This window comes from Tetrao urogallus, assembly GCF_951394365.1.
Source record: "Tetrao urogallus genome assembly, chromosome: 23".
In the NCBI taxonomy this organism is placed as follows: Eukaryota; Metazoa; Chordata; class Aves; order Galliformes; family Phasianidae; genus Tetrao; species Tetrao urogallus.
The window spans coordinates 5,189,993-5,210,225 of NC_136836.1; the positions used below are offsets into that span (position 1 = coordinate 5,189,993).

A 20,233-nucleotide genomic window follows, 5' to 3' on the forward strand; every position below is an offset into this window, starting at 1 on the left:
AGGCACTGACAGCACTCACTTCTGTATCTCTCACCTACTGAAGAAATCTGAACCATTACACATCTTAAAGGGAAGAAGGAGCTTGGTGCAACAACACAGCTTGAGTCAGGCACGGACTGAGCTCAGTGCAGTGCAGTTTTTAGCTGCAGATCTCAAAGGTCTGGCTGGGCAAGTACCATTATTTTCTGCTAGATCCATAAATCCCTCTGAGGAAGAGAATTCTGAAGTGCAGCACTTGTTTTCTGAAAATATTTGTGCAGTTCAGCTGCAAATTAAAAACAGAACTGTCAAATGGGTGCAGTGAAGGCAGGTCATCCAGCCAGCAGCTGGTATTGGTGGAAGACAGGTACAGGTCTGCACCCAGCACAGGCAAAGACAAACAAAAACCTTTGGTGCCCCATGGTAAAACCTCACAGGAGATTATGCTCCTCAGCCTGAATCCAGAGCCTTTAATTGCTGAATGCTACAATGTCAGGTGAAAGCAAGGCGTCCTGCTGGCAGGGCACCAGGTTAACAGGGTTTGGTAGAAGCAGCCTGGATGAAACTGCTTTTTCAGTCTGTGAAATGATTGCCTTGATTCAGACTTCATCCGTGGGCTTACGTGGTGCCAGCCCACACAGCACACTTGTGGCCTGCCAACAGTGAACGCGTGCTGAGCACGTTGGTGTGTAACTGGAGATCCTCCCTCCAAAAGAGCCTAATGAAAAACAAGGCAATCAGTGGTTAAACTGAACTGTGCAGGCTGGGAAAATCCCCCAGGCATTTCTGTGTGGACATCTCTGTGTGCATACTATATTCACACCTCATGCACAATGCAAACGAGACCCCCCCCAAGCCCTGAATCACTGTTCAGCAAGGCAGAGCACCCAGGCAGCACCAAGGAGCCTTTTCCTCCTCCTCAAGACAGGCGAGTTAAACTTCACTCCTTGTCCAAGCTGCCCCTCACTGACGTCACTCCTGACCATCAGTCTTCTGCCAGGATAGATTTCTTTCATCTAACAACACAAAGACAAGCAACATCCCAGCCAAATGCTTTGGAGAAGTAAGATTTGGACAGACAGACACACAGCCAACGTCGTTAGCTCCCACCAATCAGAAAAGGCCTGCAGGAGATTCGCCACAGACACCCGGCTGAGGATCAATGCTGAAGCCCACCAGGAAGCTGCTCAGCCCCACCAGCGCAGCCACCAGGAATCCCAGGGCGCCCAGATGGGGCTGAAGGCCAGCAGGTCGCTCCCAGCGCTGCCAAGGCTTCTCCTCACGCCTGGCTGCTAAGGAAAGGCAGCGCTACTGAGGAGAGTCCCACTGCAACGGATGCAGCGGCCCTAATTGAGGGGGACTTTTCTCAGACCAAGAAAAAAAAATAGTTTCTGCACAAGCCAATGCTCTGCTGGTTTTCCTTAGACATAAAATTTACTTTATTTCTTTTCTTAAAAAGTTAAAAATACAGAGGGTTCGGAAACTCATTTTCTCCTTGCAGATGTTCAAACTGCAGCTTAAGGAGAAAATAATCCTTCACTGAAATGTTTCTCTTAATTTTTTATTTTATTTTTTCCAATCATCACCATCATTAGGACAGAGGTTGAGGAGCACTGACTCCACCGCTCATCTGATGACGCAGTTTGATTCCAGATTCACATTTCCAGGTGCCAAGAGTCCAGAAAACAGTGCCATCTTCATCTGAGATTTTCTACTGAACACAGCAGTGACTGTTGGCATCTTTGAAGCGTAATCGCATCTTAGGTCGGTATTTCTCAAGGTAAAGCAGCTGTTTGGAATTGAAAGCTCCCCTCCTTTTCCTAAAACAAACAGAACGAAGGCTGACATCAATGGCAAAAGTACTGCTTCAGTCACTGCGATACTCAAGCTCACACATTTCAAGGCCTTTCTGTATCCATAAAACAGTGTCTGCGATAAGCTGTGAGCCCACTGGCAACCCAGGGAAAGGAGCTGGGCCAGCGCATGCACTTCATTACCCACGTGCCAATATCACAATCAAAATCCCGTTAGCAAGTTTCAGGAGGTTTCCTTGCATTGGCAGAGTTTATTTCCATCAGCAGCAGCAGCCACTGAGCACCACAAGGTCACCCCTTCCCTGCAGATGCATGTGCTACTGAGATTAGCCAGGCAAGCCCGTGGCAGCCAGACAGAAACACGTAAGAGATGCTCAGAAAAGAACTTCTCAACGTGAAAGGTACTGTATCTAGGAAGAGGAAAAAAAGGAATTTAAGAAAGGGCGAAGTTCAGAAAAATCTTTTGACAGCAATATAGTTTACAAAGATAACCAAAGACCCTGGGAATCCATAAGGAGACAAATTGCTTTCTGGGCAAAGCTCATTCAACATCATCATACCCGCTGGGCTTCATTTCAAGATCCGATGCTATCAGCGCGCCAGCAGAGCTCCGCAGGCTCATCCTTTACCAGTTCTGCTATTTCCCAGATAAGGGGGCTGCTGACATCTCCTGAGTGGATGCTGCCCTCGTGCACAACGCTGCACAGTGCTGCCCTCGCTCGCTTGCTGGGAAAATGGTGCTGCTGGGGGCCCAAACCACCCTGGTTTTTTGGGCAAGGAGCAACCGGTTCACAGCCAGCCGCAACCACAGAGCTCACAGCCCTGCCTGCAGGCCTCCCCCAGCTCCAGAAGCTTTGGGGTCCTCGGTGCAGCGCCTCGATGTGTAAGCCAAGATTTACAATAAATCAGAAAGAAAAGAGAGCTGGGGGAAAACACCTCATCTGTAAACAGACAGAAAGGGCCAAAGCCTCAGCAACCGTGTCAAAGTCACGCCTGCCACAGTTAGCTCATAGCAAGAAGAAAACGAGTCAGAAATCAAATAAGCTCTGCTGAAGATGCATGCTGTCCAAATAGAACAAACAGAGAAAAGGAAGTTGAACTTACTGCCTTATAAACTGAACTGCATCTTCGTACTTCATTCCACATTCAAGGAGAGCAAGTGCAACCAGGACAGGAGCCCTGCAGGAGAAATCAGTACGTAAGGAATACCCAAGGAAACACTACACTGAATCCCTCCAAATACATCGAGTTTATCCATAAACAAACAGTTTAAACATCTTCTCTTTGAATGTTATCTACAGAAAGACATTTGCCTGCTGAGTATTTAATGCAGAACTTTCCAGCAGATAGCTCTGCTTGCAGTGTGCACACACAGAAATCCGCAGCCTCTTCAGTGTTTGGGGCACAAAACAATAATTCTCTATTTTCACGCTCTCTCATTTCACCATAACCTCGTTTTCTACTCTGCTAAAAGGAGCCTGCAGTATCTCTGGGATGCACTTTGCTTCTTATGACACCGCAGGTTTAGCTGTGCGTGGGACAGGAGCACAAAGCATTCAACGGACGACTTCCAGAGATAAATCTTTAATACATGCTGCACACGTACCTGGGTGTCCCAGCAGCAATAAAGTCAAGTTCCCTACTTTGGGATCCTCATCTCAGGTATCAGTGAAGTGCAAAGAGCCGGCTTCACAAACAAGCTGGAGTCACGGAGCACACTGACTTGCTCCTGGATGGATTTCGCTCTGCTAAGCACACACAGGTGCAGCAGGCGCCCTGACAGCAGTGAGGGATTAAGCAGGTGTCAGCAGTTGGACGGCTTGTGCTTAGAGCCACACAGAAAAGTGGTTCAGCAGAAAACCGCCACCGCCGTCCTGCACACACATAAATAGCGATTCTCTCTCCAAGGGGAACAATCTGAAATCTCAGAAGCCACTTTAAAAATACAGATGTATCAACCTCCTACAGCTGAGGTTTAACGCTCTGCTACGCGACACCGACCTTCCCAACCCTGCAACACAGTGAACAGCAACACAACATCCGCTCTCTTCACGGAATTTGGTTTTCAACAGGTTGAGCCAGTCGTCAACGATCTGACTGGGGGGTGGCGCTCCGTCATCGAACGGCCAGTCCTGGAAGGGAAGCACAGGTCAGCTCCTGGGGCACCGCAGGCAGATGCACACAGTTTTCAACACGTGGTTACCAGCAAGGTAACTAATGGGCAGAGCAGGGCACTGCACGGCACGCTGGCCGTTCTGGGGCTCTTTTTCTAGTTAGAAGTTCACCAGTCGATATCGTAATGCGCTGCTAATTAGACTTTTCAATACAATTTCAATAAAACCCTACGTTAGCTTCCTCACAGTATAGAATTCTTAGAGAAATAGCTGCCTTTAAAATCTCACTGCATTATGAATGTGTGAAAATCAATAGGCGTTTCCAATAAATATCTGAAAGATGAAAACTCTGTAGACTTGCCTGTGGTTGTGACCACCTTTCATAGCCCTATTTGTACTACAGACGGTGTGCGAAGGTCCTCCACAACAGCCCCACACACAGCCTGCCCGCCTGCACAGCGTCCCACCAGCGAGGCTCAAAGCTGCCCGGGTATTTCCAAATTAAAAATAAATAAATAATCAAACATCTCACAAATAGGAAAAAAGAAGTGCTTGGAGAAGGGCAAAAACAGCAGCCAAGCAGCATTTCAAACTTCACTTCTGCCCATAAAAGGAGTTGCCAACATTTAAATCCTCTAGGCCGCACGCAGCGCCATCAGCACGGCTGCACATCAGAACTGCACACAGAAGCTCCCCATGGCCTGCAGGTCACAGCTCTCCTGGATGCTGTGCTAAGAGCAGTGCTGCACGCCTGCATCCCCAGCCCAGCACAGCGCTGCCACCTCCTCCACCGCAGCGGGGCTGCAAAGCGCTGCTCTGTGCAGGGGAAGGAAGACTTCCCGGTCGTTTGGCACTTTCATGGGCAGTCTGCAAGGCAATCTGATAAAAGGCTCATAACCAGAGCTTCGTATTGTCTGAGGAACTCTTCAGATGGAAAGGAAACGGCTTTGAAAGGAGTCGTCCTCCTCCTCACTGCCTAGAGCCAAGCTTCTCACGGAGTTTCTGAAGGACGGCTTCACATCCAGACACGTTCGCTGAAGCTGCAAGAACACGGGCAAACTGAACGTGCACGAGGGTTGAAAAATCGTTGTTGTTCAGCTTGAAATGCACTTCCAGCCACACCAATGCCTCCTGCAGAGCAGGCACAGCCGTGCAGCATCAAGGAGTGCAGCCCAGGAGCGCCTCACAGGCAACAAGAAGCTGTGAGGAGCAGCTCTGCCTTACAGCTACAAACACAGAAGCTTTGGGTTACCGAAATAACTTTGTGATCAATGCTGAAAGACACAAAGTCTGCAGAGTGCTGCAAACTCCTTCACAAAGGAAGCAGGAAAATGAAATTACCTGGGACAACGTGGCAAAATAAAAGGTTACGGAAACAAGAAAAGTAAACCTTGTTTGTCCCAATCAAAGGCTTTTCCAAGAAGTTCCACTCAATCCCACCCTGGGAGCGGTGTTATTTCAGGCCCAGTGTCACCCACTGCCCCACTGCAGGATGCTTCCTTTCGAAGCTCACAGCAGAGAACAGGATTTATGTCTCTGGCTCTGGGTCGGATTGAAATCCTTTCCTGCAGACCAAATACGGGATGCTGCTGTTATTTTGCTTTTGTTTACGTGTTAATCCTCACGTCCACACACGTCTTGTGCTGGTCTGAATTAATGACAGCCCTCGTTTCCTCACAGAGCATCGCCTTCGCAGTAGCAGCACAGCACCAACATCAAATTAGCACTGGAGGGACGCTGCCCAGAATGAGAAACACGCATAATTCTGGGACCACAGGAGTAATAGCAACAAAGTTCTGCAAGTTTTTCTCTGCTAATTATGAGTTCTGCCAGCAATCCTTTGAATTCCTGTCAGTCAGCAGAGAAAACAAATTGCTAGGCTCTGCGACCAAAACAATCATTAGTAACCAGGATGATGCACTGGGTTTGCACAAACAGCAAACGCAGCTCGGCTGTGCCACCCTGCAGCAGCTGGGAAGGAAGATAGGCAAGAAGAGGGTGGTTTTATTCACCCTCTGTCTGGAGGACTCTGCTCAGCAGCACAGCCTGCAGCACCCACAGGACTGCCAACGCACAACAGAGGTGCCCGAGGAGCTGCAGCAGGACTCAAGTGACAAAGATCCCTTTTCCCAAATGCTCCCAGAACAGGGCAAGACTGTGCCACCGGTGTGGGAGCTTCTCACCTTTACCAGCAACCCATGGCCACGCTGCGTGCAGCTGCTGGACAGGAAGCCACCCCCCACCTCCCCTGGGGGCACTTATGGAGCAAGTTCTGCTCCAGGAGCACACAGTCAGAGCAGGACAGGCAGAAGCACAACAACAAAACGTGCCCCAGATCCACAGAACAAAACTCGTTGGCTGCTACTCAGCAAGAACACTTTCAGGAAAAAACAAGCTTTTCTTGACATACCATTTCTACACTGAGCCCTTACATGTCAACACAACTGTAAGAACCACACAGAAACCCACAGGAACTGAACCCATCCCCACCTCCTGCCTCCTGGATTTAATCTCTGTTGATAAACACGTGTGCAGTAGTGCTACACCAAGCACAGAGCCTCTAATTCTCTGGTTTCTCACTGTGCCATCTGCCAAAGCATCTCCCTGCTCCTCCCCTCCTGCCAGCACACAGCACTGCACCATGGCACGAGGGCAGGCTTTGCTGAAATGCTCTCATTTTCTGGGGCTCCCCTGCGCTTCCGACCTCAACAGTTTTAAAATAGACCCTAATCTCCCCCAGGCTGTTTTTAATCTTCATGACTTCTATGAGCCATCAGCTCTAAGTAACGACCTGTTGTGCTTTCAGCCAGTAACTCAACACTGCTTCTGAACAGCAACAGGACTCCGTTTTGGAGAAGCACGCATTAACAGGAAGGAAAAGCAGGAGGTGGCCATGTCAGCAGCCAGCTAAACTTATCTCACATCCCAAAACACCACTGCAGTACAGTGAGTTACTAACACAGCATCGTGACCGGGATCATCAGCACCAGCAATGACGCCGGCAGCAAACCCTCCCATCTCCTCCTGCCTTCTGCTGCACACAACAGATGTCTGCTGGATTTACAGCCTCCCCTTCTGCCTCCTGCAGCAGAGAAAGGCTCAGAAGAGCTGTGCTGTGCTGAACGTGGGAAGGCAAACGTGCGCGGGCACATGACTGCGTGTTACTCAAAGTGAGAGGCTCTTCAGGAGAATTATGCTTAGCAGAACTGGTGGAAACACCATTTCCAGTTTTTGAAAAGCTTCCTCAAAAAACGGCTTTCAGTTCAAACCTCGCCAACAAGTTGGGTTTTGTTTTGTTTATTTCTTGGGAACTGCAATCCCCGGCCCCTTTCAGAAGCTCCACAGCACAGAGCACTCAGGCTCCTGCTGCTGAGGGCAAGGGGGGCTGCACGCCGGCTGCGGGGCCAAGGGCAGCAGAACAGCAGGGGAGCAGCCCTCAGGAGGGACACACATCTCTGCTCTCCCACAGCAACGCAAACACTTAAGCCCCAGCTTAAGGCAGGGCTCTGATGGCTTACACAGCACGCCTTTAATCCTTCCATTTTCTGGCAACCCCAGGAGTATCACAGCTGGAGTGCTGAACACACAGCACAGCCTGAGCCCAAGGCAGCTCTGAGGAGCAGAAACGCTGTTCCACATCCAGCCGCTGGAACCTGAGCGGCTGATCTTTCCAACAACACAGGCACACGTGGCTGCCTGGAACCGGAGTAGATGTGCACTGGGACCTGGAGCCAAGGAACCTGACTGACCTGCATGTGGAGCTTCCAGCTTTTGCAGCTGTGCCGGGGTACGAGTTTTTCTCCTAATGGAAAACCATGCAGGCTTTCCTCCGATCGAGCCATTAAAATCCAAAAAGCAAAACACCAGCACCCACAACCAATAGGGACTACCTGCAAGAAGGTTAGGTGCAATTTCTGGCCTCACAACAGCATTACTCCAGTAAAATAAACTGATTATATCTAACGCCCTATCATAACCCGGAAGAAGTGCCTGGAAAAATACTGCCTGCAAGTGCAGGGTGAGCACACGGCTGTACAAAAATCCTGCCCTAAGCACCAAGCAGGAGCAGACAGCACAGCCACTGTGCAACGCTCACGGTGAGAGCAGCAGCTCAGGGCAGCACTGCAGTGGAGGCGAGCAGGGAAGTGCTGCCATCAGCAGCTGCTCCTGCGAGCTGTGGGAGCCTCGTGTTTGCACAAAAAGCAGCCTCTCAATGCTCAGTGGTCTCATAAGGCAGCAGTTTGAACGTGTGAGAGCAGAGCTTTATCTTCATCCTGAGAAGGCCAACAGCAATGCCAAGTGCTGTATCAGGGGAAAAGGACTGAGATGAACTGCATGAAACACAAGGCTGAACAGACCACAAACTGTGAGTTCACACTGGATTAGTATCAGCCCAGTCACTAAAATGCAACCCAAAATATCTCAACAAACCCAGGAATAGACATTTCTATTCCAAGTGAAGCTGTAGAAATGAATCAGCAAGTACATTTCAGGGAGGCACAGCAAGCATCTCAAAGCCAGCTCTGCCTGACGCAGGGATCACACAGCTTTTGGCCAGTCTGAGACAGCCAGCTCCTCCCAAGGCACAGAGGCTATCCCCACCCTCATCTGCAAGTGATTTCCAATGTCAAGACAGTTTTAAAAGGCAACTCACTAGAACTTGGATTCCTTCCTTTTCGATAGGAGCTTTATCATAGGTGGCATCACAGACTCGCACCAAGGTTGTCACTCCATACTTCTTCAGCTCCTTTGAGAAGAAGGAAAAACAAATGAGTGCAGCGGGAGGGGGAGAAACGGAGCAGCACCAAAACCAAACACTCTCACATGGATCAAAGGTGACTGCGCAGCGAGGGAGGGAGGGCCAGCCCTGAAAGGAGCAGCCCTGACCTGCTGAACGGTTACAAGGGACAGGAACGAGCATGAAACTTCTCAGAACTTTCTTTCCAGGGAAAAGTCAGGCTGCAAACAAAGAACGCACGTGAGAAAATGAAAATAGCTGCTTATCCTCCCCACACAGCTTCTTTTTCTCTTTAAATAGAAGCCTGGGACTGTTGGCTTCAGCCAGCACTGGCAGGGAGGAGCAGAACACGCCACCGTGCAGTAAGCAGCACACTGTGCTTGATAAATAATCAGAAGATCAAACAAAGGCCGCTCCAGTTCACTTTGAAGGTTCACACAGCAAGCACAATTTCCTCTCGTGTTTGCACCGAGCCCCTGTACCTTGGGCCAATTAGCAGCAATATCTGTTCAGGCAGAAGCCTGCTGATGAAGGAAGGCAATCCACAGTAAGACCAAAAGCCACGCGGCATTCAGACAGGATGAAGCACTAATATCTGTGCTCTGTGCTGAGCTGCAGCCTGACAACAGCATCTGGTGGAACAGAGTGCTTTGCAATGGAAGTGACCTAAAAGGGCACAAAGATTGGGCAGATTTGGAGCAAACCAGAGCGCAGGCTGCCCCACTGGTTTTTCCATTATACCACCTGTTAATTTTCCAGACAACCAAGGATTCAATTTTGTGTTATTTCTGACTTTTGTGTCAATAATGCTCTGATCCACCATCCATCAAAGATGGCTCCCTGTCGCTGGACCAGGCAGATGGCATTTCTCAGGGACAAATTCTGGGACCTGAAATACCTGACAACTCAGGGAGCAGAAGGGTTTGGAGAAAACACCCTGCAAGCCAAAACATCCACGTAAGTACTGCGTGAATCCTATTTTAGGGATAACAAAGATCATAAACCAGTTATAATTCCATCAGCTACTACTTTCAAAGCCAAAAGATCAGCAATATATTAGAAGCAATGTATTACTTAATGAAAACTAACGTTTAGAGTCACAGAACATGCAGTCCTTTCCAAGCCAGGACAACAACAATGGCAAAGATGCAGGCCTGCATTCTTAAAATGGAAACTCCTTCAATCTCTCAATGACTGATTACTTTTTTCCAAATCCTGCACTCGTGTGAATTCTTGCACTGTCAAGAGAATATCAATTATGTATTAAGGACAAAATCACAGAACGGCCACGGTTGGAAGGGGCCTCAAAGATCACGAATCTCCAACCCCCTGCCACATGCAGGGAAAAAGCCAGCATGTAATGCACAGCACAGCTTTGTGAACAAGAGGTGTGAATGCAGCACAGTGCTGCTCAGCGGTGCAGAAAGCAGGAGCGGGTCAGGGAGGAAGGAAGGACGAGGCTGATGGACGCCTTACCTCTATGAACCTGCAGAGGGTCGCATTGGTGGGGTTGTGAGTGATGAGGAAACGCATGCCGTCGTAGCTGATCTCCACGGGGGCTGGACGGTTCATAATGGCAGCAAAATGTGTGAGGGGCCAAAAAATTTAAAAAAAGAGGAAAAAAAAAAAAGGAAAAGGAAAAAAAAAAAAAAAAAAAATCAATAACCTTGGAAACGTTTCACAGCAGAAAACATTAAAAGACCACTAAAATGGCTGGGATTGATCAGAGCTTGTTTGTTCCTTAAAGATCTCGCTTCTACAAAAGCAGGTTTGCTTCAGAATCCACGTGAATTCAACTTCGGCCTCGGTTGCTGCAGGTGGTTTCCTTCAGACTCCACAGCTCCACGTGCAAGACTAGGCAGCCTGTTCTACATTTAGGCACTGGTGAGGCAAAAAAGTAAGGGCAGGTTTTCTCTCCACTTTGTTTTCTTGACGCTTAGTTTTGCTAGAGTCAGTAAAAGGAACACGCTTCCCAGGTGCAGGAGATATCCCATATATCTGCGTGTGCTCGCTGTGCCGGAGTCCTCGAGGCAATGCGGGTCTGGCACCAAGGCCCTGCGCTCACTCGTCGGCCAGGGCGCTGTGCTGGGCCTGGCAGAACTCTGCCCTCACGCTCAGAATCGCCATAAATGTGCGGCGTAAATTCCAACAGAACACCTGAGGAGAGAAGGACAGCAGGTCAGAGGGGGCAGCTGCCCTGGCGGCAGCACCAGGCGCTGCTGTGGCTCCAGGCCTTCGCAGCAGTGCGGGTGGAGATGAGAGGACGCCAACGTCGGCTCCGCTGTCAGCGCAGCACAAAGCAGGGCTCCTTCCCCGCCTGTGGAGGATTCTGATCAAATGCAGTTTCAGACTTTGATCAACCATTGCCCTGAGAGCCCCGAAAACAAACTGTTCAGAAGAAGCCTCAGCGCATCTGATGCTCATAAACATTTCATAAGAGAAAACAGCAGACCAATCCTACACAAACAAATTGTACCTTTGAATCAAGCTTGTACCATTTATAACCATTTATGAAAACAAGGATGACTAAAACTGCCCAGAAAAAAAAACCAACCACGTTTCCAGTGACTGCCACCCTTAGCAAGCAAGGCAATAACGAGCAGAAAGCAAACAGGAGTGAATGTTTTGTACGTCAATGCTTCAGAGCACTCGGAACGGGGCAAACCAAAAACCTCCAGGTGCAGCAGAAAGCTGAGGACATCCCAGGGCCAAACAGCAACACAGGAGCTGCAGTCACGGAGGCAGAACCAGCAGCTGCTGTTACTGCTGCTCCCCAGCCCTGACTTCAATCACTGATGTGGTGACAGTTCCAGCTCCTTCCCAGCTCTGCTGCACGCTGTTAACAAAGCACGCGTTGGGAACTGCGCTGTGCTACAGCTTCGTTTTTGGAATGAGAAAAGAAAGGAGGGTGCGAGTGCCGTGTGTGTGAGCTGCTGCTGGCACAGAAGCACCTCCAGCCTCACCAGCAGCCGCCCCGCAGCAGCACACACCCCTAGAATCTGTCATCTCCAAAGCAACACAGGGCTCATTTCACAGTAACAACTTCCAGTTATTCGCAGCCCTACCCGTTTACAGCCCAGGGCATCCAGGCAGCAGCTCCCAACCTTAACACGGAGGATTCAAAGCACAGCTGGTTTAGCAACAGCAAGAAAAGCCACAACGGCACAGCTCTACCCCAGCCCTTAGGGGAATGGAAGCAGAGCAAAGTGATGCTAGCTCAATACTGGAGACCCAGAGCTGACCCAGCACACAGAGCAGCTTTCCGCGCACGCAGCTGAGCCGCGTGGGACCGCGCTCTCCCTGCAGCACAGCTCAGGAGGCTCCGATGTGACATCACAGCAGGTTGAAGTTTAACTGCAGGCAGAACATTCCACGTCTCACTTCCTGCTGTTTCGCAACGCAGCCCTCCTGGATCTGGTGACAGCAAACCTAAGTAGGTCAGTAATGTGTCACATCCAAAGGCGTGGAACAAAGAGCTCCATCACCTCCCGGGGCACAGAGAACGCAGAGCACTGCCTGTGGGTCCTCAGAGAAGGAAAACAGCTCTGCTGGGCAGAAAAACTTCACCAAATGGCATCGGCTATTTTGGAATACCGAAACAGACCCTTAAACTCAATAAGAGAAAGCGTAAAGCCAAAGAATCACCAAGACTTGTGCTAAAGACAGCAGCAAACAGCTGCAGGCAGGCAGAGCTGCGCCCTGGAGCCGCTCCGTGCCCAATGGAGGTCAGAGCAGCGCCCTGCCATTCTGCAATGAGGGGCACGCAGGGAAGTTCCACCCCAAACCTCAGCAGCACTCAGCCCTTTAATGAGACCCTCATCTCAAAACAGACAAATTAAGGACGGCAGAATTACCTCTTTCACTGACACCAAGTCAAAAATCACCCAGAGAACAGCAATTATTTCCTTAAAGAACAGCTCTCAATGCCAAAAAAATGCATTAATTAGGTTGCCAGAGGCAAGAACAAAGATGTTTTCAATAACCTCCCCCAGTCTCAAAGCAGTTCTTCCTCCGAGGGACTCAAATATAAGTTTCAGAGAGGAATCCAGGGATAATTTATCAGCACAGGGACTGTGGGATCAGGGCTCACCCTGGCTGGCAGAGTCCCTCTGAACTCACAACGTTTGAGTCCTTAAGTGCCAGCTCCTGCAATCTGTCCCAACTTTACCATGCGTTCCACCACATCTCAGACTTCTCAGAGCACAGCAGCCTGCCAGAGCCGCGGTGCTGAGCCAAGCACCCACAGTGCCCAGGCACTGCACAGCACCACGCAGGGAGGCCTTGTTGACAGGTACCGCAAGGGGTGCCCCATCCCAGCACCCCCTGACATCACCTGGCACATCCTGGCCTGAAGCCTCACATCCCAGAACAGCTCCAAAACCACCCCGAGGCCCCAGCAGGGTCATTTAAAACACAAACAGCCGCCAGCAGATCTTGGCACAGGAGAGGAGGATTGGATTGGAGTAGCAGAGGCTTGCAGCATTACAGAGTACTGCCGTCCGAGGCACAAGTGCCATATTTAAACAAACCCCGTGGACGTTTTTCTCTACAGCACCATCACGGCATTGGAAGAGCATCACCCAGCACCACCGGAGCCGCGCGTCCCAACAGATCACGTCGCTGCAGTTACAATTCTCCTCCCCTGAGCAAATCAGCGAGAGAACTTCAACACAATTACCTGAAAGGCGTTTTAGAAGCACTGTTCACCCAGGCATTCAGGTGGCTCCTCCTGTCACCTCAGCAGCCCCGGCCGCACAGCCTGACCTGCAGCGCTCAGCCTGCGGTGCAGCGATGGCAGCGCGCCTCCCGAGGCACGGCGTGAGCGCGCTTAATTAGCTAATGGCTCGGGAGTGATTAAGAACGTGAAGCGCTGTATTTAAGTCTGAAAAATGATTTCCAGAAGGATAAGTAGTTTATGCAGCACCCGCTCCTATTTTTAAAACAGCTTCATTACTGACACATGCATCCCTTCCTCCTGTGACTTCCAACTGCATTTTGCTGAAGTTCAGCAAGGAAGATCGGGCTTTTAATTAGCAAATCCAGAAAACCCCTTGCCTAAGCCTCCTGAACTCCCCGGGTAGTGCTGTCAGATTTCTCCCTCCTCATGTCAGCAATTTGCACTTCTAAGACCTGAGCACCATCAAATTGATGACAGTAAACAGCAGCAAAGTTTATCTACAACATAAGAGACAAGAAACAGCTTTTCAGCAAATTAACCTTCAGCTTTTTGTACTTGGAAAGCGAGATGGAAACCAAAGAACGATGACATGTCTTACATGGCTGCTGGGACGGGGAGCACCCAGTGCTGAGAATGGGGAGCAGCAGCCCAGTGGGACCCAGCAGGATGAGCACAGGCAGCAGCAGCTCATGCATCTGAAAGGCACCGGGCATGCCTGCGAGTCGGTTGGCACCTGGTGTCATTTAACTTAATTAGCAGGGAACAACAATCTGTCAAGATGCCCATCTCACAGCCAGGCTGAGTGCGCCGACTGATGCGAGTTACAACTGAGGCCCCCTGGGCTCCCACCCCTCGTGCTCAGCTCCAGACACTGACAGAGCTCGAGGAAGCCCAGTGAGGCCAATTTGAGAGGAATGTTTTTCAAGATACTACAAACATGCACAAATATGATTGAAATGTAAGCAAGGGGCAGACCTGTTCATCGCCTCTGCCTGTTTATTTAGGCTAGTTAACTAATTGAGAAAGAACGCTTCCATGGATTCCTGCCATGAAAGACATTTCACCTGAGATTGCCCTGAGTAAAACCAAGGCACCAACAAAACCACCTCCAGCAGCTGCCCTGCGCAGCAGCAGAGCAACTCCTGAACCAGCCAGCAGCTTGCTCTTCTGAACTGCACATCAGCACGTCCAGGGAGAGAGCTGACGAGAAACAAGGGACAGCACCAGGCATTCCTCACTCCAAAGCACGCAGTTGGAAGTGCTTCCTTCTCTGCACAGATCAACAGCTTGCAACAGCTGCAGCTTCCACCCATTGCAAAACGCAGATACCTCCGAAAGGTCACTGGGATCACCTTCCAAAACGAGCTGGAGTGCAGGATGTGGTACAAAGCTGAGCCATCACTGTGTGAGGATACTGAAGGTCTGCATTGTGAAACCATCTCAACTCACTTTGTCCCCATTAAGTGGGAATTCACGTTCGGTGTTAATGAGTCGGTAACTCCGCAGCTTTTATTTCCCTCTCTGCAAGGCCTTCCCTGCAGCGTGCACTCAGCACCCACAGCACTGCCAGCACAAAGCTCAACTCCCAGAAAATTTCTGTTCTGAACAACACTGCAGTGCTGTGAGACTTTTCCCGCTACGTTCCACTTCCCCATCCCACCCCGTACCTCTGAACGACCCACATCCCACCAACAGATGCTCGGAAGCATCCTCAATTTTGGTTTCTTCAAAGCATGAGGTGCTTTAAAGTGCAAGACTTCAGCGAGACCCTCAGCAGAAGGGCACCTTAGTGACCCCGACACGACACCTCTCCTCTCACGTGCCCTGCTGCACACAGACTCCAGAAGCAGCATTCCTGGATGAGGTCCCTGTGCCTGAGCTGCTGGGGCAGACACGTGCCTGAGGGCTGCACTCTGACACAGCACAGCCTGCTGCAGCACAGCCCCGCGCTGCAGTGACTCATGCATTTCCTTTGCTCGAACGCAGGACTGCGAGCAGCAGCAGATATCAATCTGCCCCAGCAAGATTGAGAAGAAAAAAAACCACCTCAGTTAAGAAGTGATGCGTCAGGAAACAGCGAGAACCGTCACAGGTAGCACGTAACGCTGCACAGCAAAAGCACAGCTCCAAACCAGAACCCAAAGCTGGGCGCCACGCAGAGCTTCACCACCACCTGCACTGCACAGAGCTGCACGCTGCTCCTCCCTGCAGCTCACAGCACACCTCTGCCACTCGGGATTTTCTGAGCGCCTTCCCCACCCACCATCGAGCTTAAAAAGAAAAAAAACTTCAGAAGACATTTGAATATTATTTGCATAGCGCATCCGAAAAGTTCGGTGTTCCTGAAAGTGAAGTGAAAGCCAGAAGTGCCCCCTCCCCCAAGAAAAAGGAATTCAAGTTACTGCTTTACCCTTCCAGCCATAAAATCCCACTTAACTTGAAATACACACAATCAGAAGGAACTTCGACAACAGCCCACCACTGTGTGATGTTAAACTGATCCCTAACAGCACAGTGAGTTCAGGTGCAGCACCTGCTGGGGTTTGAACACAGCTCCACCAGAACGTCAGCATCCCTGGCAGCTGAGGAAATATTCTCACACTTTGGGATGAAACATCTCAAAAAAAAAAAAAAAAGCATTAACAAGTCAAGCAGGACTTGAAAGCAACTTCAAACCACACAGCAGCAGGGATATTATTCTATGAAGCTACAGAGTTGAATTACTTGCACCTTACTCATCTCGCTGCTTTGAATTTGTCAGACACCTCTGCAGGCAGAATGACAGCGCAGAGCCCCGGCGCTCCTGCAGGAGTCACATCGGGCCCCACAACTGAAACTTAAGCGGATGAATTTCACCGCATGCACACAAAGTTGCAATTGTTCAAACGCAGGGTCCATTATTTCAAGCAGTGCCTGACTTCCAGCTCAAGTCACCAGAAGGAACATAACTGTAGCACAGAAAAGAGAAAGGAGGGGTAACAAAACAAAGGCACAGCTGAAAGCGACCTGAATAGAGGCAGCAGTTCAGCACCTCAAGTGTCAGCACAGAGAAGGCATCAAGAGACCGAAGGCTGCTTCAGCCTCACGACCGGCCCAGGGCCGCGGGACGGGGCAGCAGGCACACAGCAGCAGGTCTGTGCCATGCAGCCTGTCGCCATGCGTCACAGGGAGCCACCCCACACCTCAGCCCAGGGCTCTGCCCCTCAGTGCTCAGACAGAGCTGTTCCACACCTTTAAGAGCCAACGCCGCCTCACTCATCCGAGCCCCAGAGCCCTGCGCTCCTCTGCTGGCTCAGCACGGTGCATCGCTGACGAGTCTCCTCCAAAGACTTTATCAAAACCCGCAATCCGTGCCACTCTCAGCCCCGACCCACAGCCTGGGTGCTGCCTTCAGCTGTGCATTGCAGCCAAGGGCAGGCAGGGCCCAGCCGGCTCCGGGCCAAGGCCGCTGCTCAGGGGCAAAGTGCAGCGTCACAGCTGCACCCACAGCCAGGGCAGCAGCGCAGGTAACTGAGCCCGAGGGCAGGGGCTGCGTCCTCAGAGCCGAACACGAAGGGGTCACCAGCAGAGCCGTGCAGCCATACACGTGCAGACGCCGCCTCCTACTTTAATTCAGATTAAGGCTGATCCTTTCTTTCCAATAATTGAGTTCAGCGAAGTATTTCTATATGTTGAGTCATAAGAAGATAGAGTTTTTAGGCTGTTGCCAGTGGTGGTTTTATCATTTTTTCTTCTTTAAATACTAACTGCAGTTCTGAGTCAGAACCCGACTGGCTCATCTGGGGAGTTTCAAAGCCGGTTTCCATTTATACAGCAGCCTTTAAAAGCCAACTTTCTGCCTCCTCACGCTGTGAGCAATGAGCACACAGCCGCCCCGGGAGGACACAGCTCACGGCCAACCACGCCAAGGAGCCACGGCCACCGCCCAGCAGGGGCCACCCCTGCCATGGCCCCACATGGTGACACCCCCACAGCAGCCACCTCCACCCTCCACGACCGTGTTACCTCCCCCCAACACGTGCCCCAAGCAGCAGACCCTGCAGACAGCGTTCCTTGCTTCAGAGCACCCCACAGTTGCCTTCAGCACTCCCTGCAGCCCCTGCCCCGTCCCCCCCTCCCCGGGCCTCACAGGGCTGTCCCTCTATTACACAGAAAGTCCTGCCCTCCGCCAAGCCCCATGAGAGCCACCACATCCCGGACACCCTTCCTCCCCAGCTCCACCCCCGGCCCGAAGGGAACCCCCAGCACCGCTCCCAGCTTTCTACTCTCCACTTCCAGCCGGGATCCCGGAAAATCTCATCTTTTACAGCCCACCTCCAGACCAAGCGCAGGACAGCCCCTTCCGCCACAGTCTGGGGGCTTCCCACCCCCTCCCAAACAAATCCTCACCCACCCGTGCACAAACACAACAATAACCACAGACCCCCTTCTCTCGGACACTGCTATCACGAGCCAAGACCCCATTCACCAACACCAACACCCCCTTCCCACTAACTGCCGCCCCGCACACCCCGAGCACCCCGAGCCCAGGCCGTTACTCTCACGCAGACTCACAGATGAAGCGGGACCCCCCCGGCCGCTGACATCCCCGGGAAGGGGGGGGTAGCACCGCACAGCACCACGTCCCACGGGCCGCCCTCCCCAGCCGTGCCCAGCTCCCGGCACCGCGAACCGCAGCAGCACCGCCGGACGGCGCCGCACGGGACGGCGGAGGCCCGGGCCGGACAGCGAAGCCCCGCGGCGGCCGCAGCCCTCGGAACGCCGAACCGCCCCGGCCGGGCGGTGTCCCGCGGCGCACAAAGGCCGCGCTACGCGAGGCCCCTGGCCGCCTCCGCCCCCCGAGCGGCCCCAGCGGCCAGGGGCGCCCCGAGGAGCCCCCCGGCCCGCGGCCCCCCCCCCGCCAGGCCCGCCCCGGGGCGGGTCCCGGTCCGCACGCGGCCTCCTCCTCACCCGCAGCCCCCCCGGCTCCTCACCCCGGGCATTGAGCGCGGCGCCGTTCTTCCGACCGGGCCCGGCGCCTCCCACACCGCGGGCCGGGGGGCGCGACGGGGGCAGGAAGGGGCGGCGGCGGCGGTGCGGAGCGGCGGGGCCCGGGACGGGGCTGGGCTGCGCGCGACCCGCTGCGGCCCGAGCGGCGGAGACACCCGAGAGCCCCCGCGCCGCCACACGGCTCCCCGCGCACGGGCCGCTCCCTCCCCGCCCTGCCGCGTGGTTCGGCCCGCCCGGCGCTGATTGGCACGGCGCGCCGCACACCCGCGCCCGGCGTTGGTACGGTCCGCCCCCTCCCACCGCCCCTCCCGGCAGCGCTCACTCGGTGCCGTCGCGGGGGGGTCCCGCGCCCGCCCGGGCCGTGAGAGGAGCGCCGCCGAGCTCCGTGCCGCGGGTCCGCGCGAGCCGAGCCCCTTCCCGTGCCTCGGGGAACCGCCGCTCCCATCCCTCCGCCCTCGGAACGCCGCGCACCCTCCCCGCCCGGCAGCCGGCGTTGGTACTGCCCGTTTCTCCCCCTGGGGCGTCGCTGCGGCCCGTCCAGGGCGGCCGAGCCGCGCGGGGCCGCCTTTGGAACGCCCCGCTTCCCCTCGCTGTACTTGGACCGGTCCTCCCGCACCACGTGCGGCGCGGCCTTTCACGCCGGCACCCCCCCGCGCCCAGGGGCGGTGGAACAGCCCTCCCCCCCCCCCCCCCCCCGCCCGGTGGTTCTGTCCGCACGGCGGTTCCCACGGCTTCCGCGGCTCGGAGCCGCGACGGCACCTGGCAACAGGCACGGCGTTAACAATTAAAATCCCGGGGCAGGGATGCAGCCACGCGCCCCGTTACTTTGGGCCGGGTGCGACCGTCCTGGAACGGGAACAAGAGCGCCTCTGTGCTCTGCCTGCAGGGAGCTCCAGCGGGGCCCCTCGCTGCCCTTCCGCCGCACGTCCATCTGCACATCGCACAACATCGAGCCTTCCAGCCCACCAGGCCCCTTCTGCAGCTAAACAAAAGCTTTTTATCAGAGAGCTCACTGATTAACACCCCGTTATCTCAGTAGCAGGGGGTAAGAGGGGCGGTGATCACATCCACACCAGCTACACTCTGCTCCTGGCAGAGGAGCAAACGCTGGGAGCAGGGATGGCAGCACGCCCAGCCCCAAAGCAGTCCAGCTCCTGTCTTCAGCCAGAGAAAAGCCCATTGCTCCTCTGCCCACCAGCCAGCGCTGCCTGGAAGGGCACCACATCCATTTTAACACCCGGGCACTGTTTTAGTGGCACCTGGAGGCTCTGGCCAAGCCCAGGGCTGCACTGCGTTGTTCTGTGGGCTCCACAAGGTTGTAACAAAGGAACATCCCAGCTCCTCGGCACCCCAAGCAGATCAGACACCTCAGCAGGGCACAGCACACCTCCCCCCAGCCCAAGAGGTGCTGAGCCTCAGCTGATGGGCTCCGGCCGTCCTGCTCAGCCAGGAGAAAACGACCTGCCCTGGACAGAAGGTCAGTTTGCTGAAGAGTTTGAATTAATTGCTAAAACACTGATTTTATCACCAGGTATCAAACCCAGCCGCCCCCACACAGCCCAGCCCGGCCCACCTGCCTTTTTCTTCTTGCTCCAGCAGTGGGCAGCGGCCAGCCCACACCAGGCAGCCACCAATCGCTCGGAGCAGAGCCCCACAGCACAAAGACACCAGGACCAGGCACCGCACCGCAGGGCCACGCACAGCCCCGGACCGGGCACCGCACGGCACCGCACCCATCAGACCGCGGCGGCCCTTCACACCTCCTCTCCAGAACTGCTCTGAGCGCATGCGCACAACCTCTCAAGTCTGGCGCCACAGCGCTGCGCGTGCGCACTCACGGCGAAGGGGGCGATAAGCCCCTCCTACGCACGTGCTCGTCTCCCTATCACATCCTCAGCACTACGCGTGCGCTCCAGCAGAA

General features: G+C 53.4%; 1 protein-coding gene across 4 annotated transcripts; it reads right to left on the bottom strand.

The window, feature by feature from the left end:
* Positions 1-1,396: 1,396 nt before the first annotated feature.
* PTP4A2 (protein tyrosine phosphatase 4A2) lies at positions 1,397-10,217 on the bottom strand (the record flags this gene model as incomplete). Of its 4 annotated transcripts, none has more annotated exons than XM_079546050.1 (5): positions 1,397-1,799; positions 2,898-2,972; positions 3,795-3,886; positions 8,562-8,654; positions 10,122-10,217. In XM_079546050.1, 5 exons carry the CDS (start codon positions 10,215-10,217, stop codon positions 1,691-1,693), a joined length of 465 nt encoding a protein of 154 aa, XP_079402176.1. In that variant the 3' UTR covers positions 1,397-1,690. The 4 variants fall into 4 exon arrangements, with proteins under 4 accessions (XP_079402176.1, XP_079402175.1, XP_079402177.1 ...); XM_079546049.1 differs by having other exon boundaries at positions 3,795-3,925; XM_079546051.1 differs by lacking the exon at positions 8,562-8,654 and having other exon boundaries at positions 3,795-3,925.
* Between the last annotated feature and the right edge of the window lie 10,016 nt (positions 10,218-20,233).